Source organism: Eschrichtius robustus, chromosome 17 (assembly GCF_028021215.1).
Source record: "Eschrichtius robustus isolate mEscRob2 chromosome 17, mEscRob2.pri, whole genome shotgun sequence".
Classification (NCBI taxonomy): Eukaryota; Metazoa; Chordata; class Mammalia; order Artiodactyla; family Eschrichtiidae; genus Eschrichtius; species Eschrichtius robustus.
This window is the reverse complement of record NC_090840.1, coordinates 82,384,489-82,404,587: the sequence shown is the minus strand read 5'-3', so window position 1 is coordinate 82,404,587 and position 20,099 is coordinate 82,384,489. Positions and strand designations below refer to the sequence as shown.

The 20,099-nt window shown below is 53.0% G+C and overlaps 1 protein-coding gene and 1 non-coding gene across 3 annotated transcripts in view; both read left to right on the top strand.

Moving 5' to 3' along the window:
• COL22A1 (collagen type XXII alpha 1 chain) overlaps nt 1-20,099 on the top strand; it is a 242,295-nt gene that overhangs the window by 151,568 nt on the left and 70,628 nt on the right. The window contains exons 32-40 of one of the 2 annotated variants that reach the window (XM_068525749.1): nt 2,690-2,743; nt 3,024-3,077; nt 3,841-3,894; nt 5,666-5,719; nt 7,337-7,390; nt 10,012-10,116; nt 10,881-10,916; nt 15,652-15,660; nt 18,572-18,649. In XM_068525749.1, the coding sequence (XP_068381850.1) occupies nt 2,690-2,743; nt 3,024-3,077; nt 3,841-3,894; nt 5,666-5,719; nt 7,337-7,390; nt 10,012-10,116; nt 10,881-10,916; nt 15,652-15,660; nt 18,572-18,649 (498 nt within the window). Of the gene's footprint in view, nt 1-2,689; nt 2,744-3,023; nt 3,078-3,840; nt 3,895-5,665; nt 5,720-7,336; nt 7,391-10,011; nt 10,135-10,880; nt 10,917-15,651; nt 15,661-18,571; nt 18,650-20,099 lie in introns of both variants that reach the window. The other variant, XM_068525748.1, reaches the window with a different exon arrangement.
• On the top strand, nt 12,144-12,250 carry LOC137751653 (U6 spliceosomal RNA). Its single transcript, XR_011070903.1, has one exon. It is a non-coding gene; the product is annotated as a U6 spliceosomal RNA (small nuclear RNA).

Sequence of the window (20,099 nt, the reverse complement as noted above, 5' to 3'; positions counted from 1 at the left end):
CCAGCCCTCTCTTTGGGTAAAGTTACCTCCTCACTACACAGGGAGTGGCCGGTGGTTCTGAGCAGGACAGAGTCATGTGGGCTGGCAGAAGACCAAAGGGCAGAGCAGGCAGTTCAGTGGGTGTCCGCAGTGAGGGGCCCCGGGCCTGGAGGGCCTCGAAGGGACAGGTTGAGAGGGGGCAGTTCGGAGGGCAGAGGGGACCCGGCCTGCGTGGAGGTGTGGCTGGGGGAGGGACACCTTGTGGCTTCTTGTGAAGATGGAAACACTTGACCGAAAAGGATGCTCGCCGTGGCCGCAGCCTCCAGGAACCTTTCCCTCCTCTTTCCACGAGCAGCCTCCGTGGAAATAAGCGTGTTCAGGGTCTCTTCCTGCCCTGAGGTCAGCAAACGGCCTCCTCTGGTTGCTTTGCTCTCAGGGACGTGGTTCTCCCGCTGTTAGGACTTGACCCGCTGCACCGCGCGCGGCGGCGGAGGGGTGTGTGTGGAGGACCCACCTCCCTGTCTCCGCTCTGAAGTAGCTGTGACTTAAGAAGCTCAAAAGGACCCTGTATCTGATGGAAAAGAACAGAGTAGAGAGAGGGAGGCTGAGTCGGCGCCGGAATCATTGCGGAAGGAGGAGGAGGATTTTGAGCTGCTTTGGAGGAGGAACGGGGAGGAAGCGAGGGCGGGAGGGCCGTCACGGGGCGGTGCGGGCTGCAGAAGTGCTGGGAGACGCGGGGGAAGAGCAGGCTGGGCCTCCGGCTGGGTCCTCTCCTCTCTCAAGGGAAGGGCTCGAGCCTCGAAGGCGGCAGGTGCAATGCAGGCATCGCTGTGACCGCCCCTGTGCCCAGGGATGGCCCGTGGCTCGGAGGAGTGAAGCACCTTGCAAAGGGCCTTCCTGGACTTAGCAATTGAGACTTGGTTGTCAGCCATGAGGCCCTGGCTGAGCCCCACCGTCTTCCTCTTCCAGGACCACATCCACCTACCCGATGCCTCTGGGTCTCCCTCCCTCACGCCCACCCTGAGTCCCCAAATCTTGAGGCAGACCTGCACATCCAGCCCCTGCTTAAACGAACTGCTCCATAGAAGACGATTTCCAAGGTGCTCCCATGGGAAGGGACTGAGAGAGAGCCAGAGGTCTGCCCAGCCTCCTCTTTGAATCCCAGTGGTGCCACCTTCCTGCAGGGTCTGAGCTGTGCAGAAACCAGGAAGTCACTTTCAGATGCAAAGCAAGGAATCTGTGTCCATGAAAAAAAAAAAAAAAGGTTCATTGTGGATTGTTGCATGAATCCCTCTGGGGCTGCCTCATTGCCATGGTAACCGTGTTGTATTGATGGTTTTGAAAGATGTTCTTCTGTTTGATTTCTCCTTGCTCTCAGCTGTGTGCACATGGGGAGGGGCCGCGAAATTCGGAGGGGCGGCGAAGTTTGCAGCGTGACTAAGAAGGGGAATAAAGAGGGGGAGGAGGGCTGGAAGGGAAGCCCCTCTTCCTTCTGCTCCAGGATTGAGAAACCTTCTGGGGATGTCAGGGACCCCAGCTGGGGAGGCCTCGAGGTAGCGTGGTGATGGCAGTTTGTGGAGAACAGAGCAGGGGCTGTTAGATGGTGAGCAGGTCTGGAGATGTCAGAGAGGAGAAGGGAACCCATTCCTTAGCTGGAGGAGGGAGGGCCAGGCAGCCTCAGGCTTGGAGACATTGCCGTTAAGAACTTAAGCGAGGCTTTGTAACTGGTTTAGAAGCAGCCGCCTCCGGAAGGCAGCCTGACTCCACCCCCTCAGCCTGCAAAGGATTCCCAGACGCCCAGCCAGCGCCCTGCGTTTGCTGAGCCCAGAGAAGAGATTTGGCTTGGCTGACATCACCAAGGGGGCATTTGGGGGAAAACGACGCTCCTGCATTCAGCATTCAGCATTCAGCAGCTATTGATGGGCACCTGGTGTGCACCCCTGCAGTGAAGACTCTGCCTCCTGGCTCTCAGGCCCTGGGTAGAAATGCCTTGAGCATCTTGCCTGTGAGTCCCCAGGGTCTCTCCCCTGTCCTGGCCTGACCACTCCTGATTCTTGAGCCCGCTTCCTGCCACCCACTTTTCCTTCCCCCAGCTGGCAGAAAGCGTGTGCAGACTCCTTCCCTGTGCGTCACCCGAATCCATCCCGTAAGCCCTTTCATCTTTGCAGATTGTATCTCCAGTGACTTGTGGACCAGACAAAAGAATTTTGCAAATCCCCCGGCCCCCCACGGGAAATTTTCTAGGAGGAAACCATGCTAGAAATAAGGGTATTGTTGTCCGGTGACTGGAGCCAGAGTGCATTCTTCTGAGCTGGTGGGAAATGGAGATTCTGGAAGGAATGAGCTTGCATCTGTTGAAAACCTCGTTGCAAGAGCAACCTCATTTAATCCAGGCTCTCCGAGGTGTACTGTGCCGATTCCACTCAACAGCTGATGCAGAGGGAGTGGCGCCTCCAGCCCAGGGCCGTGCAGACACTAACTCGGGGATCAGTGATGAGCTTGGGGGAGGGCAGGCAGGAGCCTCGGGGGCAGGGTCTCCAAAATCTGCCCATGCGTGAGTAGAAAGCAGCGTGGAACCTGCAAAGGGCAGTTGCTGGCTGTGCTGGCTTCTCCTCCAACGAAAGGGGCGTGTGCAGGACAGGCAGGTCAGTGCGGTCTGACCTGAGGGTGGGCTGAGCGTGTCTGCTGTACTCTGCTTCTCCACCGACAGGGAGGACAAGGGCCCAAAGGAGAGAAGGGCAATCCCGGCGCGCCTGGGGAAGCGGTGAGTGCCCTGGGCTCTGCGCCCCGCGCCCTTGCCCCCCGCCCCTCGCCCCTCACTCTGGGCGGCTGGTTAGACGGGACGTCTGAGGGCTGAGCGGCTGCAGCTCTGAACTGCGCACAGGAGCCCCCTGAACTGACTGTGGCCCCTTCCTCCTCCCTTAGGGGTCCGAGGACGCCCCCTCCGTGGATCTCAAATTATGCCCATTGCACGTGCCCACACCTCCCCCATCTGCCCGGAGCAGGGGTGTGACCTAGTCCCTTGATAGGTTATTTCATTTCAGGGATCACAGGGTCATCCTGGAGAACTGGGGCCTCGGGGACCCATTGGACCACCGGTAAGAAAACTGTGTCCACCTGTTGGCTCCTAGACCCGAAAGCGCCGCCAGCGCCTCCGTCCCTCGCTGGCCCCTCTCACCTGGCATTCCGGGAGTGTCCACCAGGGGGCACTGCCGCAGAGAGGACCTCACAAAGCGCCCCAAAATGCAGCCTCCGGGGGTGGGCCCCGCCTCTGGGGCCCAGGATGTCGCTGCTCTGTGGCTGAAGTGTCGGTGTCGGTGAGCTGGGCTCCCGCCACGCTCTCCCTCCCCGACTCTGTGCAGCCAGCAGCCATGCTGGGGACCAGGGGTCCCCGAGGCTTTTCAGCTGCGGGAGGTCCCCTCCTCCCTCCCAGCCCCAATTGGCGGCTCCAGTTTACATGACACCTGTTGTGTTGTAGCATTTTGATCGCATTTCCCTCAGTTTCAGCTTCTTAACTGGCTCTCTGTTGGGCAGTTGTCCGTGTTCTCGGAGAGTTCCGTGGGAGCGGCCTGTCTGGGCTCAGATGCCACAGGCCGCGGCTGGCTGTGTGCCCTGGGCTGGCCTGTCTCTCTGAACGTTGTTCGCGTCAAGATAAAGGGTGGGTGCTGCTGTCCCGGGGTGGTGAGGACGGAGTACGATGGCGGAGGCCAGGAGCTGCGATCTCTGCACCTTTAGACCCGCTCCCGGTCCTTCAGTTCGGATCACCTAATTCTGAGGACAAAGGTGCCCTGACATCCCCGCATGGGGCCGAGGACGGCGTTGCCTGTGGCTTCTCACCTCCCCGTTTTGTTTCCCATGCAGGGTGCCAAGGGGCAGGAAGGCGCGCAGGGGCCGCCCGGAGCAGCTGGGAGCCCTGTGAGTCCTCCCGGGCCCCATAGGAGGGGGTCTGGGCGGGCTCCCAGCTCTCGGCAGAGTGTGGGGAGGGGGCTGGGAAAGCGCCGTCCACGCTGCGGGGCTGGCCGGGGCTGGAGCCGCCTGAGCAGCCAGGACCGGAGACGTGCCGGCCTCTGCCACGTCCCCAGCATCCCAGGGCTTCATCCACATGCCAGCCCCAAGAGGAATCTCCTTCTGCACGCACATGGGTGGCACACACACGGACACACGCAGATGAGTTTGTCACTCTGAGAAGCACACCCACGTGCACATCCACATCCACACGTTTGGAAAGCGAGATGCACACGCACCGCGATGCGCACACACGTATGCACCCCCATATAAGGCCGTGCACACGTATAAATGCAGTTCCAGCAACTCCAGGAAGACAAGCACACGTGTACCCTCACGCGCTCGCTGCTCCTGACTCGCCTCCCTCAGGCCCAGAATCTCCGTGGGTCGGCACTCGTGCCCCTGAGCTCTGACTAGCATTGTGTCTACCGGAGCGGAGCCCCCAGCCCAGGCTTCTCCGGGGAGCTGGCGGGACGCAGGACAAGGCCGAGTCCCGCGGGGACTCCCAGGAGAGGCGGTGGCCTCAGAGCAGCAGCAGTGCCAGGCAGGCAGGACCGCAGGCCCCACGTGCCCGGCTGTAGTCTGCTCGCCCAGCCCGCCGCACGTGTGACTTAGCGGGAATGGGGTCAGCCCCGGGAGCTGGCGGCGCGGATGTCGCAGAGACGGGGCCCGCGGTCAGTCCTCCTTGCTCCTGGAGGGAGACCCGGCCCGAGCGCAGCCTGTGGGGGAGGGAGGCCGAGTGTAGGGGTGTGGGCGGCAGAAGGAGCGTGGGGAGGCTCCAGTACTGGGAGTCCCCGGGTCCCCGTCTCCCGGGTGGTGCCCCGGCTGGAGTGTCCTCACCCACCTCTCCCGCCATGCACTCGTCCAGCCATCGGTGTTCAAATCCACCTCCTCCGGGAAACATGCCTGATTGGCCAGTCAGATCCAACACCGGCACACACACGCACGCACACACACACGCAGGCTTCCCCCCTCGGTGCCCCTGTTCCGTGAACAGCACCGGCCCCTTCAGAGGGAGCCAGTCCGAGAGCAGCGTGGCCGAGGCCCGCTCAGGCTTCTGCCACCGTCCGCACCGCGAACTCCCCCTCGGCCCTCCACCAGCGGCCGGTCGCCAAGCCCAGGTCGTCCCTCCTGGCACCTTCTCCAGGGATGCCTCTTCCTGTCCAACCCACGGCTGCCTCACGTGTCCTCCCTCTGGTCCCCGAGGCTTGCTCATGCCCTTACGGTCGGCCTGCGTTACACCAGAGCATGTTTCTCGGCAACGCAGGTCTGAAGAGTTTGTCCCATTTTCGGGGTTCCCTTTCCCCCAGGCTCTGAGGATAGAGGCCAAACCCCACCCGAGACACGTGCATGTTTGGACCTGGCCTTCCTTTCTGCCCGCCCCGCCCCGCCCAGCACACTCCACCTCTGCCGCCTCCGTGCCGTGGTCTCAAGGAAGGTCCTAGGCTGCTTCTGTCCTCCTGTCTCCCACCTCTGTGCCGCAGCCCCACTCATTGGAGGCTTGGCGAGTTGGGGTGCACCCGGACGGGAGGTTCATCTTATCTGTGCAGGGAGTTTCAGGTTACAAACATTTCCAGCAAATCAGGGAGAATTGAGTAGAAGGCAGGTTTGGAGGGAAACTGGGAGAGCTGCTTATAATCAATACCTTGGGCCTTTCTAACCTTCTTCCATCTCTGAATAGGGCACTCCTGGACCTGTAGGTCCCCCTGGTTCCCGTGGCCCCCCAGGAAGTGCGGTGAGTAATCGGGGTGGGGGGAGAGGGCAGGGACACCAACACTGGTTGTGGCTCCACAGTGCCCATCTCCCGAGTTAACTCATTTACCCTCCACGAAACTCGGGCGTAGGCATCCTTACTCCCATTCACAGATGGAAGAACTTGATGTCCTGACAAAGTCACCTAGAAAGTTACCAACCTGAGGTTCTCGGTAACTCGTGAGGTCTCCGGGGGGTGAACGACGCTGTTGTAACTGCAGAAAGCCGTGAGCATCACTGATGTTGGAGTCAGCCTCAGAGTTTGCCTTAGAAGAAACAAAATGAACCTACAGAAGTGGAGGAGGCCCTGACTTTTGGGCTGCCCGGGGTCTGGCCACAGCTCTGCCACTAACCGGCTGTCAGGCCTCTGTGAGGGGCTCCTGGAGGCCTCCGCTTTTTCATCTTCAAGATGGAGAGCGCGGGCTGTGCAGGTTCACCCTTAACCTCCTGCTGCACTTGACTTAGGGAGACAGCCTCCCCCGTGGGGGCCCCATGGGTCTGCTTTAAGGACCCCAGCTTTAAGGTCCAGCTGAACGTTGCTTTCAGCTGCAACGTGTGCAGTGAAACACCCAATGGCATCTAGTCAAGGGTAACAGAGAACTGTTACAGTTACTTGACTAACTGTTACTGTTATAGCTTGAGGCCAGTCCCGTTCAGTCACCAACCTTTCTGTTAATAATCATAGCAGTTCAGAGGACAAATGCGGGCATATATGTGTGCCAGGCACTGTTGTAAGTGCTTTACACGAGTTCGCTCATTGACTCCTCGGGACCCTGGGAGGTGGATATTAGTATTGCCCCCATTTTATGCAGGAGGAGACTGAGGCACAGGGAGACTGAGTCATGTGGTTAGTGGTTGCCGTGGATACCGCTGGACCCTTGCCTGTATCATGTCACCCTCCCCACTGCAGTGCCAGCCACAGACTTCCAGGAGCCAACCTTGCATTCCTTTGCCTGAGGGTTTTCTGTGGCTTTTAGAGACCTCGCTGTGCAGCCACATGACACGTGGCCAGCGGCACCACCACCAGCAGAAGCATCCCTGGCTGATGGGTGTATAAATGGCCCAGCTTCTCCACTCCTGGTGGAGCCACTCTGAATGTGTGTCCTGCGTTGGCCCCCAGAGCTCCCAGCAGGACCGAGCTCCAGTGACACGAACGTGTCACTACCTGCCTATCCTCCTCTTTCTCACGTCCCTGCTGGTGCCTCCGAGGAGCACCTGCACCTGAGCCTTGTCTCAAAAAGTCAACCTCTGGGGGACTCTGAAGACACAGGTGGAGCAGGTCAACGATGCCAAGGCTATGTTCTTAGGTCACCCTCGTCCTCCCCGAGGTCCCCTCTGAGAGCTGCAGCCCAAGGCGGGCAGGGCATCAGGAGACACATGCCTGCGTGGTTAGAGGTCTCGTGTTCAGGGCTGAGTGACAGACCAGGGGAGGAGCAGCTAAGGCAGGCGGGGGGGGGAGATGGCGGCAAGGAATTTAAGCCAGGGGGGGAATGAGTGGGGACAGAGCTGTAATCATCAACTGAAAGGGGGCTGATCGCCCTTCTCTGGGGGCGGCGGGCCCTCTTGAACTTCACCTTGTCAATAACCCCTCTTTCTTCAGGGCCCCCCGGGCACCAGAGGCCCCCCTGGGAAACATGGGGAGCGCGGTGAGAAGGTAAGATGCAGTGTGACCTCTCTGCACACAGCAGCTGTTCTCAGCTTCTTAAGAAGCCGGGAAGCAGGAGCCCGCTCTGCTCAGACCTGGTTTAGGACCCAGGGTCAGAAAGGCTTCTGAACAGAGGGGCGGGAGGAGCCCTGAAGTTGTCTCATTTAACCCTCACGGCGGACCCGTAGAGGAGGTGGATCCCCAGTTGACAGAGGTGGGGACCGAGGCTCTGAGAGATTAATTCAGCTCTCCTACATCCCGTAGCTGGTGAGCCACAGAGCTGGTCGGTCTGACTCTAGGTCCATTTTCTCTCAGTTCAGCGCACCAACTTAGCCCTCCCACACCTTTGTGTGCACAGTTAAACCTTCCTGAGTTAGGAGAAAGAGCTTTGTTTATTAGGAAGAAGACAGACACGGCGTCCCCCCAAAACGCCAACACCCCGGGGGCAGAGAAGGAGGTCCCATGGACGTTCGAGATCCCACGCCACGTTTCCTGACCTCGCGTTTTAGGAAGCGTCTCCGAGGTGTACTCCTGGCTTCTGCCGTACTGGCCTCTAGTGGGTGGAGACCAGGGATTCTGCTAAACTGTCGCAGGACAGCACCCCGTTCTCAACACAGATCACCCGCCCCGAATGTCAGCAGCGCCGGAGCTGAGAAGCCCGGACTGCAGGCACCGTCTGGCACCTGCGTGTTCTCGTCTGTAAAATGGAGACGAGCTTACGCTGACCGCAGGTGGTGAGGAGAAGCCGAAGCACTGATGCGGCAGAGCCGGCGAGGAGGGCTGACGGCGCTCCGCTGCGCCGAGCCGACACGTGAGGCTTCTCGTGTCTCAGCGTCTCCCCGGCTCCCGATGCCACCTCCGCAGAGGCCCCCTCCCGGCACTGCAGTGTCTGAACTTGATGCAAGTCCCTTCACGTCCACTCCGCCTGGGACCTTTGAAAGGAGTGATCGTATTATCTTTTCTATTTTGGCAAAATGTAACAAGGATAAATAACGAACTTCTACACTTTGGTGGGAAGGCTCGGTTTTAAAACACGTACTTCAGAGAGGAAAACGATCTATTGCAGAGAAAGATGAGCCACCCACCTGTGGAAAATATCCTTAAGCAGCCTGGCCCGTCGGGTTTTCCTTGATTACAACACGTCTGAAGGGTTAGGCTCTATTCGGGGACATAAGTGGGGCACTGACAACGTAGAAGGAGCTCAGAAGGGGGTTAGAAGAGGCTTCTGAGGACCAGTTGAGCAAAGATGAGAAAAGCTGTGAGCTGTTGGCTCATTCAGCCTCAAGGGGGAGCCAAACACTTCTGCTGGTCTGAGCAGAAGCCCGGGCTGAGGTCCAAGACCCAGGGCTGCATTTGGAAGGGGACTTCCCTCCGGTGCTCTGCAAAGTGGTAAAAATCCCGGACAGCAGGATGTGCTTTCTCTCTCTCACTGTCCAGTGGCTGGCCTGAGGCTGGCAGAAGCTGATCCCGCCCTGGGCCTGGAGACAGGTCCTCTCCATCCCTTGCTTTGCCCCTCCTTGGGACATCGTACCTCACCTCACCCCTGCATCAAATGTCGGAGGCAGTCAGATTGCAGCCTAGGCCCGAGAGAGCCCTGCCTGGGAAAGGGCGTTCCTGCCGCTCATGTGGTTCCCCCTCAGCGTTCCACAGCCGGGGCTGCTGCGGGGCTCCTGGCTTTGTGGTCAAGAGACGGTGAGCAAACTCCAAGCCCAGCTCCCTCATTAGATCCTGGCTGTCTGTCTCTCTCTCTTCCCACTTGGGAGCCCCGGGCTGTGTTCACATCGCTGAAAGTCTGTCATGTGAAGAGGGATTCGATTTCGTCTGTAGAGCTCCAAGGTTGAATGCCAAACATCTGGAAGATTTCAGAGAGGGTTGGCTGAATATAAAGGCACACTATGTAATGGAACTGCCCAATAAAGGGATGAACAGCCTGAGAAGGTGGTGAGCTCCCTGCTCTCAAAGGAGTGCAAACAGAAATGGGAGGACTGCCTGGAAGAGGCACACATGACGGTTTCCTGCAGTGGGAGAAAAGTTGGACTAGAAGACTACTATATCCTTCCTATTCCCATGTTCCGCGTTGTACAGTTTGCTAAGGCCGCTGGAACAGCGTATCACAAACTGGGTGCCTTAAACAGCAGAAACTTACCGTCTCGCCATTCTCACCATGGCAGGAAGTCCTAAATCAAGGTGTCAGCAGGGTTGGCTCCTGCTGGGGGCTGTGAGGGAAGGATCTCTTCCAGGCCCCTCTCCTTGGATTACTGATGGCTCTTTTCTCCCCGCATCTTCACGTCGACTTCCCTCTCCACATGTCTGTGTCCAAATGTCCCCTTCTCGTGAGGACACCAGTTCATACTGGATCAGGGTCCGTGCCACCCTAGTATGACTGCATCTTAACTAATTACATCTGCAAAGACTCTATTTCTAAATCGAGGTACTGGGGTTAGGGCTTCAGCATATGAATTTTGGGGGACACATTATACAGCCCGTCTTTCTATGCCCTCAGAAGGGGTGGGCTTTCTGAAGCAGGGCATCACCAGGAAGCCCACCAACCCCCTTCAGGTTGGCTCACCACTGAAAAGCTTACTCTCCGCATGTCACTGATCCTGGACACTGTCCACTTTTCCTTCCAGGGAGCAGTGGGAGAAGAAGGAAGGCCAGGGCCAGGTGGCCCCAGGGGCGATCCTGGTGCCCCTGGGCTCCCGGGGCCGCCCGCAAGAGGGAAAGATGGAGAACCGGTAAGTGTCGGGCCCAGGGTTTCTGTGCCCATGACGATCAGGCTGGAATTAGAAGAGAGAAAAAAAAAAAAGAAAAGGCTCACTGGTCAAGCTTTGCAGCAGCGGAGTCATAGCCAGTGAAAGCAGGTGGGCTGGGGAAGGGGTCTTGGGCGGGGGAAGCGCCTTGCTCCTGCCCACTTCAGGCCAGTGCAGCAGAGTCCCCCGGGGACTGCTGGCCGCGTACCAGGCTCCAGGCCGGACGCTGGGGACACGGAGGTGGGTTCGCGCCTGTGCTGTTGAGGTGCTCATGAGACAGCCGGGCAAACATAACCGTAGCTCAGGCAATCCTGGAGTGCACATCCTGGAGAAGGGCTTCTTGGTCTGTGTAAGTCTGGGGAAACCTTGCACAGGAAGTGGCATTTGTGCGAAGTGTGAAAGTTGAAAGAAATTATTTTTTAGGCAGAACAGCACAGAGAGGGTATTCCAGACAGCTAAACTGTATGTGGAAACGCATGAGGGCGTTGTGTGCATGGGGACTTGCAAACATGTTAGTGTCACGGACATGAAGTGAGACGTATTAGTAAATTTTGCTGCAGTAATGAAGAACCCCGAAATCTCAGTGGCTTTCAGCCCTTAGCACTACACGAGGATGCAGGGACCTTTCCTTTGTACAAGACAGGTCACAATGAGAGTCCCGTCCACCTGTGGCCCCCCACAGCACAGGGTAGATGGGTAAATGCTCACGCATGGTCCCATGGTTATCTTTGTGCCATTCATTTTCCCAGGGACTTCCTGGACCACCTGGACCTCCAGGAACTAAGGTAGGTTTATCTAGCGAACTGTGGATGCCATGGGTTGCACTTAGGGGCCAAACAGAATTTAATTGTCAGCATCTCTGGTCACCTCAGTTTACTTGCATGTTCATCACTTTCCACTTAACTAAAGGCTCTGTGACTCTGAACTGTGACATTAAAGTAGTTGCCACATAATTGTTGCTTAGTAAATGTTTGCAGTGAAATCAAGTTGCAAAAGATGCTTTCAACCGGCAGAGCAACAGATCTGTCTTGTATTATTAGTTTAATTGGGGACACAAACGATCCCCAAATTTCAGATGATGAACACAGTAAAAGTTTATTCCTCATTCACAGCGAGCGTGATGGGGGCTGTGGTGGGTGAGGAGTCCTCGTCCACACAGCCATCCAGGGACCCACGTTCCTCCAGGCCAGTGCCATCCCTTCCTCTGGGACTTCAGTGTCTTCTCCCAGAGCCTCCGTATGCGGTGGCAAATGAGGGAAGAGACGGTAGAGGATCTTGTGGAAGGATTTTGTGGGCCAGGCCTGGAGGTGATCACTCATTTCCACCACTCCTGACACTACGGGGGAGGGGCGGTTGTCCTCTCGCTGGGCCCTGGGAGGGAAGGCAGACACTTTGGCAAACAACAGGCGTCTCTTGTTCAGTGCACTTGCAGCCACAGCTCAGAAAAGATGACTTTGCCCATCAGGGAGTGTTCTTAAGAGAACTTTCCTGAGTGATTAGGGAAGTTTTCCTGGAGTTATTTTCACACCGAAGCAGTCGTTCATTGAGTCAAATGCATCAATTAACAATACACTTCTTATTTCATCCGTTGCATATCCACTGAGCCTCTGCCGCGTGTCAGACCTGGAGGTGGGCTGTGGGGTGACAGGGATGGTGTCACGTGTTCCCAGCCCTCTTAACAGCTCAGGAGCCGGGGGAGAAGCAGACTCACAAGTGCTGGGATAGAGGGAGGCTGAGGCACAAGCGAGCTCAGAGGAGGCTCCTGACCCAGCCTCATTTGACTGTGGAAGGCTTCTTGGAGGAGGTGATGTTTCTCCTGACTTTAAAGTGCGTGTAGCCACTGGAAGGGGAAGATGAGGAAGGAGTTCTCTGCAGGGTACTAACGTGGGAGAAGGCCATGGGAGCGTGAGACAGAATGTGTTCAGAGTAGAGCGTGTGCTGTAAATGCACCCGCAGCCAGTGAGCAGTCATTTGACCAGCTCAAATGTATAAACTTAAGAATGCGTGTGACAGGGCTCACTTCGGCAGCACATATACTAAAACTGGGACGATACAGAGAAGATTAGTGTGGCCCCTGCGCAAGGATGACACACAAATTCGTGAAGCGTTCCATGTTTTTTGGCTAAGTGATTCTGTAAATAGTTAAATAAAATTTAATAAGTAAGAAATTAAATAAAATACAGTAAAGTTTAGAATTTATGTACAAAAAGAATGTGTGTGACATAGTCAACGATAGACATTAGAATGCTTATTTTTTGCTTTAGTTTAACATATATTCAAAATCACATAAATTAAAGAATTACTGTATAATTATGATATTTTTATCCACTTACCTATATTTATGAAAACAAAGTTTTAAAAATTCTTTTCATGTGCCTTTGGTGTCATGGCCTGTCATCCCTAGACCTGCTTTCTGAGTCAGCTAGCACTTTCCTAAATGACGTCCCCATCCATCCCAGTCAACTTATTGAAGATATAACACATTGGGAACCCATATATGCTGCTCTTACTGGAAGTTTTATCTCAAGGCCCAGATACCCATTCTTTTTTTTTTTTTTTTTTTCCTTTTATTCTATAGTTGTGTCTTTGGGATCTGAGGAACATAACCACAGAGTATGTTGTATTTATTATATGTAAGAGGCTTGTTTACAGTAATAACCAGGACATGGAATTTGAGGCCTCAGGAATAATTGCGGTGTCTACGTTAAACTTTTCTTGCTTCGTGATTTTTTCTGCTGTTCAGGCAGGTGACCTCTGTAATTGTACTAAGCTTGCACTGATTGAGGTCATAGTAGGCTAATGTGCATTCCCCTAATAGTGACTTTGTGGTTCATGATCAAAGGGGAAAAACGGAGAGAGTTCTTTGAGTGATCTGAGCAAATATTTGGCAACTCCCCAGTTTCTGAAGAAAAATAAAAGTTGGAAACAACTTTGCCTGAAGTTGAGGGCATATAAGACAGTTCCTTGTGCCTGGAGCAATGGGAGTGTGCGGAAAGGAGCAGGAAGCAGGACCAGACTCTGGACGCCCTGTGAATTAACAGCCAACCGGAGGCGTGTGTCTGAGGTTCCGCCGTGATGCTGTGAGCCCAGCGTCTGACCGGCAGCGCTCCTGTGCTCTCAATTCCCCCCCTAGAGGAGGACCTTCAGGACCTGGAAGAAATTGATTGCCTCTTGGAAGGAAGGCAAGGGCACCAGAAATGGGAGATGGGGAAAATGGCTTAAAATGTCCTTTTCTCTGTGATATTTATGAGGTTGATAAAATCTGTGATATTTCTGAGGTTGATAAAATCTGTGGTATTTCTGAGGTTGATAAAATCTATCTCCCAGGCAGTTTGGGGAAAAATGATACAATGCAAATAAAAATAGTTGTCTACCTCTGCTTGTCACAGGTACATGCTCTATAGATGTTAGTGACTCTTATCATTAGATCGCCCTGTGGAGTCTGCTTCAGGGTTGCAGCACGAAGGTGGGGGACCTGTAGGCAAGTTGCTGGAGAGAGAGCCCGAGTGGAAGTGGGAGAGGCAGCAGTGAGGAGTAGAGAGGAAGGCTGAGACCCCAGGGCGTGAGGAATGCAGGGCGCCTTGCCCTGGGGCCCGGTTGACCAGCCAGTTTCAACTCCATGGGACCCATGGTAAGTCGCGCTGTCCCTTTGGCCAAACACATCCTCCTGTTTCAAATGTGAGATGCGTAAACAGATGACCCTTTCAGTGTTAATATTGTATAATATATGTTTGTAAGTTAGAATGTAGTTTAGAATGAAGGTTTCCCTAGTCAGCTGGGAAGGTAAGTTGGAATTCAGAGAGGTCTTTAGTTGTAGAATGGGGGGCCCATGGGGAAGACGAGGAGGGAGGAAGGGGACACAGAGAGAGAGAGAGAGAGAGAGAGAGAGAGAGAGGGAGCAGGGAGTGCTCAGCTGTGTGCCTTGCCCAGGCGCTGTCCCTGGTTCCTGGTGCTGACTGAAAACCCCTGGGGATTTAAGGGTGGGTGCTGTAGTGTATAAGGGTTTTCCTGGGCACCTCCTCCGCCCTTTCTCATTACTTACAACTGCAGGAAGACGCTTAAGGATGCCTTTCCTTCTCTTGGGTGGACTTATTTCTAGCAAAATGAACAGACTTTGCCTTCATACAGAACTGGGTTAGGATCCCAGCTTAGCTACTTGCAAGATAGATGACTTAAGGGCAAGTGGCTTATTCTTTCAGAGGCTCTCTTCCTTTTCTGTGTAAAGGAGTAAAGCATCGTTAACCCCCAAAGGGCTCCTGTGGATAAGTGATCTCACAGCACATAGATGTTCAGTAAATGTCATTCTCCTTCCATGACCTCACACGTTTCTTCCCTGAACACTGTTGAACTGGCCCAGAAGGTTTTGCAGCCAAAACAGATACTCCAGTCAGTATTACAGATTATAGCTCACATGCCCCTTTTTTCTCAATCAGGAGCCTTCTTGCTTTTGCTGACCGAGCTTTAAGGTCTTCTGCCCTTTCCTTGAAGCTACTTTCTCAAAGTTTCAGTCCATTAAGCTGTGATGTGTAGTTGCTTGGGGTAAATGTTAGCATCACAAAGGGCCATAAACATACCAGGGCCAGGCCTGGCTACCCTGCAGCAGAGATCAATCAGTGACTCAGATTCTGGGCTGGGCTGGGAGAGGTCTTTCATCATGTTCCCTCCTGGGTAAAAAGTTGATTTTGGTCAAAAGCAAAATTTAGTACCTGACAAAATGTGAGTGATGAGGAGATTCATTCATTCGGGCATTCAGGAATTTGCTGTTAAAGGGCTATTCCAGGCCCTACACTGGGCATTGTGGGTGCGAAAGTGTGTAGATATTGTACCCAACATAGGGTCTGACTCATTTTTGGTACTTTACAAATATTTGTTGGATTAATGGTTAAAGGAATGAATGGACAGTTCTCTTCTTCCTTTAAGACACACAGAGGTCAGAGGGTCAGACAGACAAAATGGGAGGACAGTGTGTTAAGACTAATGAAGATATATTCGATTATCTTCCAGAAGGCAGAGAGGAGGGCAGGCAGAGGTGGGTTTATGGAAATGGAATGATTGGGCTGAGTCTTAATTGGTGGGTAAGTGTTTGGAAGCTTAGAACCTGGATCAAACAACAACCCCACGAGGGGAACAGCTGGTGCAAGAAGCAGGGGTGTGAACAGACAGTATGGAAAAATACAAATTCCGCCGTTGGTGTGATTTAGCTTTCAGTGGTTAGGGTTTTGTGCTGCGCATGAAATAGAGCCTTGGGAAGAAGAGGGAAGCCACGATAAAACAAAGTAATAGGAAGAAGATCTACATTAACCACTTTAAAGAGAAACTGGGGTGCAAAACAACATGGATTTTTCTGACATTTATGTGTGCTCAGTTTATTTTCTGTCTTCTGATTCGGCTGATAAAATATAATTATATATATATATATATATAATACTCGATGTTATATAGTTTCTTACCTTGTAAATGAGTCTGTGGAAGATACATGGGAATTTGGTAGAATGTTCTTTTTTTTCCCTAATTGATGAGGGTCTTAAGGTGCCAGAGAGGTTATGAGATTTATGCAAAGTCACAGGACCAGATTGACATTGTTCTGTTACAAACGGAGCTCGGGTGCACTTGCCTGACTCGCGGCAAAGCCTATCTACAGACACCGGGTTGTGGTGAAGGAAAGTAGTGTTTGTTGCCGGGCCAAGCAAAGAGGATGGGCGGCTAGTGAGACCTGAACCCCTGATGGCTTTCAGACAAGGGTTTAAAAGCAACGGTAAGGTGAGGGTCGTAGGGTGTGTGATCAGCTCGCGGACATGTTTCTGAGTGGCTGGTGGTGAGGTGACAGGGTGATGTTTGGGAATCTCAGGCATCACCCTTCTGGTTCCAACCAGTCTGGGGTCTACATGCCTGTGGTCAGCACCCTCTAGTGGGTGGGGGTCTTCATTTCTGCAGAACAGCTCGAAGGTACGTGTCAGATTGTTACGTATGTCCCTTGAGGAGGAACTAGGAGTCCTGAGACTCTTTTATTGCTCAGCTATTGTATAGGTTACCATAAATTTTCTTGCTTAACTGCTGTTCCTTTGTGTCTGCTTTCCCTCTCTTGCCTAATTGGTAACTGCTTGAGTCTGCTCTTTGGAACTCGGTGAAGGCCAAAGAAACGAGGACACGACCTGGAGGGGGTTGTACCGGGGAAGGTACGGGGTCCTGTTCAGTTTCAGTCCCGCCTTTTCTTTGATACTCTTCAGTCCTGAGAGGAACAGGGGCAGGGCAAGAACGGGAATAAAGTTTTGGATAGAGAGGTTGGCCATCAACTCACAGGGGAACTAGATTTTAGGGGAGCTCGGTTTCAGTCCTAAGACTGGACTTGTCATCACCTGACGGCCAGTTTGACCTCTTCTGCCTCATCCTCTCACTGTTACAATGTGCTGGTGAGGGACACGGCACCGATCATATTCATTCTTAGTTCATTACACTTTTCCCATATTTGCCTTATTTCTTGACTTCCTCCCTTCCCCGCCTTCCCCATGCATACAAATCAGACCTCCTGGCAGTCCCAAGCACCTTGTACTTCCCAGAATCAGCCATATCATATTATTCTAAAGAAACAGAATGCACCATCTGGGACTCTGAAGAGGATTTCTTGGGGACTGTTTACAGAAGTGAGGGTGGGATAGAGGGATGCCGCGGCTCTCAGGACACGTCGCCACCGTCCACCTGGAGGGAGGAGAGAAAGAGACAGTGTTACCAGAGTTCAGTGAGAGGTTTGGATTGTGGTTCATCTCTTTTGTGAGAACTTCACAAACCCTGTTTAGATTTCTCTTCTGAATTTAACACAGAGTATTGAAAATGGGCTCATGATTGAGTCATCTTTGGTCTTGGAGTCTGGACTGCGGTTTGCAATGAATAAACAACCAACATTAGTTGAACGAGTATATAGCTTATATACTCATCCAAGGAACAGTCATACTGCAAGAAAAACAAATTATCTTGAAGCGTGACTTTTCTTAAAGGTCCAAAATGTAAAGTTTTCAAATTGAGATGGTGGTTACAGGATAAGCTGATGATTAATAGGATTTTCCTTTAATGGTTAAAAACATAAACCTTAATAAAGCAGTGTTGCCTAGCAACGCCAGGTTCTACCTGAAATAAATGTGCTGCACATTGTCTCATCGGCTCTTCATAATGACCTCCTAAGGCTGTTTCCATTTGTCATACAAGTTAACTCATCCTGAAGATGTTAAGTGGTTTCAACGGGGTCACCCCCCATTTCAGTATCAGGCTTGGCTGCCGTCTGCTGACCTAACAGAGGTGCACAGTCTCTTACACAAAATCCTGGGGGCCCTGTGTGCTTTGGATTGAATTTATTTTGGAATTTAGAAAGGTAATAATTTGCAAGCAACATATGTTGCATTTACTGTGGTGTGTGGGGCAGCTTTCCTCATCAGACTCATTAATATTGATGTAACAGAAATGTGTAAGCATCCATGCAAAACGAGATGTCTAAAGCCTGTAAATAGCCTGTGTCAGTACAAGTCAGCTTTGGCTGCCATCTGAGTTAGGATAAGCGCTTGTCTTCAGAGGTGGAGGATTTTGAAATTATGCAGAAGAAGGCATGACTGTCTCAGCGTCCTTCTACGGAAAGTGGCCAGCAGAACTTCTTCCCTCTTCTTCTTTCCTTCCCCTTCGACTCTTCCGATCCGCGTCCAGAATGACAGGCACCTGAGAACAGCAGCGACCACGGCAGCTAACGTGCACTGACTGCTGTACCAGGCACCCTGCAGGCACGATCTCCTGATAGGCACGGCATCTGCAAGCCTGGCAGCTCCTGCTATTACCTGCCCTTCGTAAATGAAGGACTAAAGCTCAGGAAACGTGTCGCCCTCTTAAGCAAGCAGGGACTAAGTGCTGAAGGCAGAACTTAAACATACACTATATTAACCACCATGCATGAAGGCAAAGGTTATATCTCAGTCATTCTCCCCGCTCCCACCCCCTGGAAAAGTGACCCACAAAATGTAGGTAGTTGGCAAATTATTGGTGAAATGATGGATTAATGTATTGGTGATGTGGGGATTAAGCTGAAATGTGGGTACATGGTCATGTGTCCAGGATGGGGGCAAGGTGAAGTCTGGAGAAAACACCGTAAAACTTGGAATTGTGGTCACGTTGAGGGGGGGGGTGTCATATTGTTACAATCACATCTGGAGCCATGGTCAGGGTTGGGGCATGGTCAGCCCTGAAAGGTGCATGGTCATGGTCAGTGGCTGTGGTCCACGTGTGTTGGACTGGGTGGGATGATGGCAGCTTGGATGAACTTCGGGGGGCACTCGGAATCCAGGTTGGGGCACAAGTGCTGGCTGTAGAGTGTGATTGGACAGTGGGAGGAGCATAATTCCCCTGCACCCTGGCTCTCTCTTGCCCAGAGCTGACCTCTTGACCTTGTGTTTTCTCTTTCCAGGGGGACCGTGGTGCACCTGGGATCCCCGGCTCTCCTGGCAACCACGGAGACCCGGGCGTTGGGGTCACTGGCCCTCCTGTGAGTCCTCATCCACCCAGCACACCCTTGCTCCCTGGCACACAGCTGGCCCCTGCTGGCTCCCAGGGGACTGTGCGGCTCAGGCCCTGCAGCAGGGACCCGCCTTTCCCGGCTAACCTGGTAGTGGCTCGTTGATGCCTGGGCCAGCCAGGCTGTAGGTCTGTCCGCCGTGACTGACACTGTTTCTAACACTTGGTGTATTTCTTATAGGAATAAGGCTTTTCTGGGGAGACCAAGACTTGTCTCATTCAAAGAGGAGTGAGAGAACAAAACTCACTAAAAAATAAAAAGGAAAAAAAAGTGCTCACTGGCCAAACTTTGCAAAAACTGAGGTATAGCCAGTGAACGTGAATTGGTTGGGAAAAGGGTGTGATGTGGGAGAAACAGCATGCTTTCATGTATTTCAGGCAAAAATGAGTCCATTACCCCTCTTCCTCCAATTAACATACAGGTGAGAACGTAAGTGGAATCAAGAAGGTTTTTAATCTCCAAAATAAAATCTAGGAAGTGGTCTTTGGATTGGTGGTTTTGATGAATAATTCGCATCAGTCTCCGGGTGTGAGCTGGCAGGCTCCCTGGAGGTGGTAACTGTAAGAACTGTGAAACCTTAGAACTGTGAGAGCTCATGAGGATCCGTGACCCCCAGGCCCCATCCAAGTTGAGGATTGCTGTGAGCGTCTTCAGCCAGCACAGCCTGGAGACCTCCAGAAATGAAAGACGCTTCTTTCAAAGCTAGTACATCTGGATTTGATATTTGGACAGTTATTTCTGTAGAGAATAGACATTTTTAGGAATTTCTTTCCAGAGAGTGTAAGATTATGGTTGTCTGTATCTTCTACCGTTGCTTCTAATTCTTCCCTTTGTACCACAAAGAGCCCACCTCCTCCCTCCATCCGCACCCCTTTTACTGAATGATGACTTTCAGAACTTAAGACCAGTTTTCAATCCTGGGGTTTTATCTTCTGTTTAGTCCCTTCTTTGCTAAAGACACAGTACCTTATTCATGTGCCTTAAAATTGCATTTACTGGTGTTCTTTTGGGGTTTTTTTGTTTTTTTTTAATTAATTTATTTATTTATTTTTATTTTTGGCTGTGTTGGGTCTTCGTTTCTGTGCTAGGGCTTTCTCTAGTTGTGGCGAGTGGGGGCCACTCTTCATCGCGGTGCGCGGGTCTCTCACTGTCGCGGCCTCTCTTGCTGCGGAGCACAGGCTCCAGACGCGCAGGCTCAGCAGTTGTGGCTCACGGGCCCAGTTGCTCCGCGGCATGTGGGATCCTCCCAGACCAGGGCTCGAACCCGTGTCCCCCCGCATTGGCAGGCAGACTCTCAACCACTGCGCCACCAGGGAAGCCCCCATTTACTGGTTTTTCGGCAGCCATGTTGTCTTCGTCTGTTTGGGCTGCTGTAACAAAAATTCCTTAGACTGGGTGGCTTAAGAACAACAGAAATTTA